The sequence below is a fragment of the Austrofundulus limnaeus genome, unplaced genomic scaffold (genome assembly GCF_001266775.1).
Source record: "Austrofundulus limnaeus strain Quisiro unplaced genomic scaffold, Austrofundulus_limnaeus-1.0 Scaffold1390, whole genome shotgun sequence".
NCBI lineage: Eukaryota > Metazoa > Chordata > Actinopteri > Cyprinodontiformes > Rivulidae > Austrofundulus > Austrofundulus limnaeus.
In genome coordinates, this window is record NW_013953792.1 from 51,221 (window position 1) to 53,950 (window position 2,730).

Sequence of the window (2,730 nt, forward strand, 5' to 3'; positions counted from 1 at the left end):
CAGAATGTGTGTAGAAGTGTGGCAGGGGATTGTCCGCAGCGATCACACGTCAGATCCAAGTCCCTTTGGATAAAGATTTAAACTGTACATTGAATTTATAAATGTACCAATATCATTTGTCTCTGTTTTATTTCCCAGGTCAATATTATAGTCTCCACAGAAAATATCTGTTTTGTTAGAAGTCTGTTCCAGTAACTTCATGATTTGATTCTGGTCCTATATAAGCAGAGGAATGAGGATGATGAGCAACAGCTGAGGATGACTGATTACCGAGGACTGACAGGTGAGTTAACAGGAAACAGGCTGAGGAGACATGAGGAGATGACCCAAAGAGGACACAAGAGGGAGGCAGCACACAAGACACAGATCCCTACAACTTGTTGGAGATGTGGGGAGATGGRGCCAATCATTTTTATATTTTTGGGACTGTTGAGCCATTCATGAACATATACAGAATGTCTTTTCATTTGTCTTTGCTTTTAACCTTTGAAAACATCTTTTTATAACTAATATGAATGGTACAAAATTTTTACCTCCTACTGGCTGCAAGTAAAAAGGTGCTCAAGAGATGGTTCAAACCTGAACCACCACCGAACGAAGGACAGAGGGATATCTGGAGTTGTCCTGGAACATGAAAGTCACCGGTTCGATCCCCCGTCCAGCCGTGGGCAAGACACTTCACCCACCTCGCCTACTRATGGTGGTCAGAGGGTCCGATGGCGCCGGTGCATGGCAGCCCCACCTCTGTCRGTGTGCCCCTGGGCAGCTGTGACTACAGTGTATCTTACCACCATCAGTGTGTGAATGCCTGCAGCACATTGGTGGACTGGTTATGGAGAGAAAAGAGAGGTTCTCCCCGGGGAGCGGAAAATATCTTGAGTAATCTCTGATGCACCAGTACGCCTCAAGTTCCAACTGAAAAATTCAACCAAGTTTGTTCTCCTCTCTCAGACACAAGCGTTTGCTGTTATGTTAAACAACAAACTTCATCTTACTGTAACGTCACATTCACACAAAGTGGATGGAAACGGTTCTATGATAAACAAACAATCAGATTTTCATTTTTCAATATGTTTTAAAATTAAAAAATCAAATAACCATCCATTTAAAAGAAAAAAAATGGAATGACTAAAAAGTACACGGACCTTACATAAAGCCTACTGATTTATATGTTGGTGCACAGATTTGAACATTCATGTCAATGATGTGATTGCAATTTAGTTTCCCTCTCACCCAAGTTTTTATTTTGTTGTTACTGTTTTTTTAACTAAAATTTCAGGGGATTCTGTTATCAGTCCATGAAATGGACGTTATCAGGCGTTRTCAGTCCCATTCAATAGCTTCAGAGGGTCCCTACTGTGCCTTCTAGGCTTCAAACTATCCTGACAGTGCCCTCTAGTGGGTTAATATATTAATGACAATTAATGTGTAAATAACCAAAACATATTGTAATAAATTTTTTGTGTCCCTATTGGACTCGGGCCCTGTTCTCCCACTCTCTGGTCCGACACTCTACCCATTGCCCTGTTGAGAGGCCACAATATACATCCGTCGGAGGTTAGTGCTAACCATGTCATATGCTCTGAGGTTAACTTTGGTGGCTTTAAGCCTAATATTAACCATACTTTTTATGCCTCATGTTAACCAGCTGTCAATCAGAAGCCATTCTATGGGACGGGGTACCTGCTAACCGGCACAGGCGGGACATTCTGAAGCCATTCTAGGGGACTGATAACGCCTAATAACGTCCATTTCATGGATGATAACATCCGAAGCGGGTGAAAATTAAAAAAAAAGTGAAAGCAAAAACAATGTAACRTGTCATTCTGCTGTAATGTAAAGAGTTAATAAAAAAATCGTAAAAAAATCCTTTGAAGTTTGTGATTGACACATGATAAAATGTGGAAAGTTCCAGAAATATGAAAAGCTTTTCAAGACAATGTACATTTACCTCAGGGCGGTCCCGGTGTGTGTTGACAGCTTCAATGTTAAGAAAGACAGATTCCACTCTACAACCTGAGATCAGATTAAACAGAWATGTTTCAGTTTGTGTTGTACAGACAGTGTGGGGCTCATATTAACATGCTTCTCTTTACAGTCCATTCTAATGGCAGAAAGTACTCAGAAAATAGTGATGATAATGCATCAGCTGGTGAGAACTGAATCACAAATGTTACAATTAATTTCAAAGACAAACTAATCAAATGTAAAATGTGAAATTTTACTTCAAAGCCTTACAGCCCGTCTGCAGGAGAGAAGTTATGATGGAGAAGAAAGACGTGTGTAAACAGAAACTGACCGTAGGCCACTGGGGTAAGTTTCAGAACCGTGTGGAGGGGGCATTTCAGGTAGGGCAGCTCATCTGACACACAAAAAGACAGAAATCATGTTTAATTGTTTACTGGTGAAAACCCTTTAATTATTTGCACCAGACAGCTTTAAAAAAGAGTAAAAACACACAAAAAAATAATGCAGGCAATTTGATTTGCAAAATAAAAGTGGTTTCAGTTCAGCTCATCTGTTTCATCTCAAGGTTTGATTAAAAAACAAACAGCACTTACAACCAGTGAGTTCAGCAGGTGTGAACACTTTCAGATCTTTTTACAGCAGATTAAGATTGTAGAAAACAAAAATCATTTGAAACTATATGTAAAAAAGATGATTATTGATTTGATTTATTTATTTAACAGGAAAAGATTATTAAAAATCAAGCCTGACTCAGCATAATTG

General features: G+C 39.4%; 1 protein-coding gene across 1 annotated transcript in view; it reads right to left on the reverse strand.

The window, feature by feature from the left end:
• LOC106535231 (6-phosphofructo-2-kinase/fructose-2,6-bisphosphatase) overlaps positions 1-2,730 on the reverse strand; it is a gene marked incomplete in the record, with an annotated part of 38,729 nt that overhangs the window by 1,926 nt on the left and 34,073 nt on the right. The window contains 2 exon segments of the mRNA XM_014032185.1: positions 1,952-2,016; positions 2,300-2,362. Coding sequence (XP_013887639.1) covers positions 1,952-2,016; positions 2,300-2,362 — 128 coding nt within the window.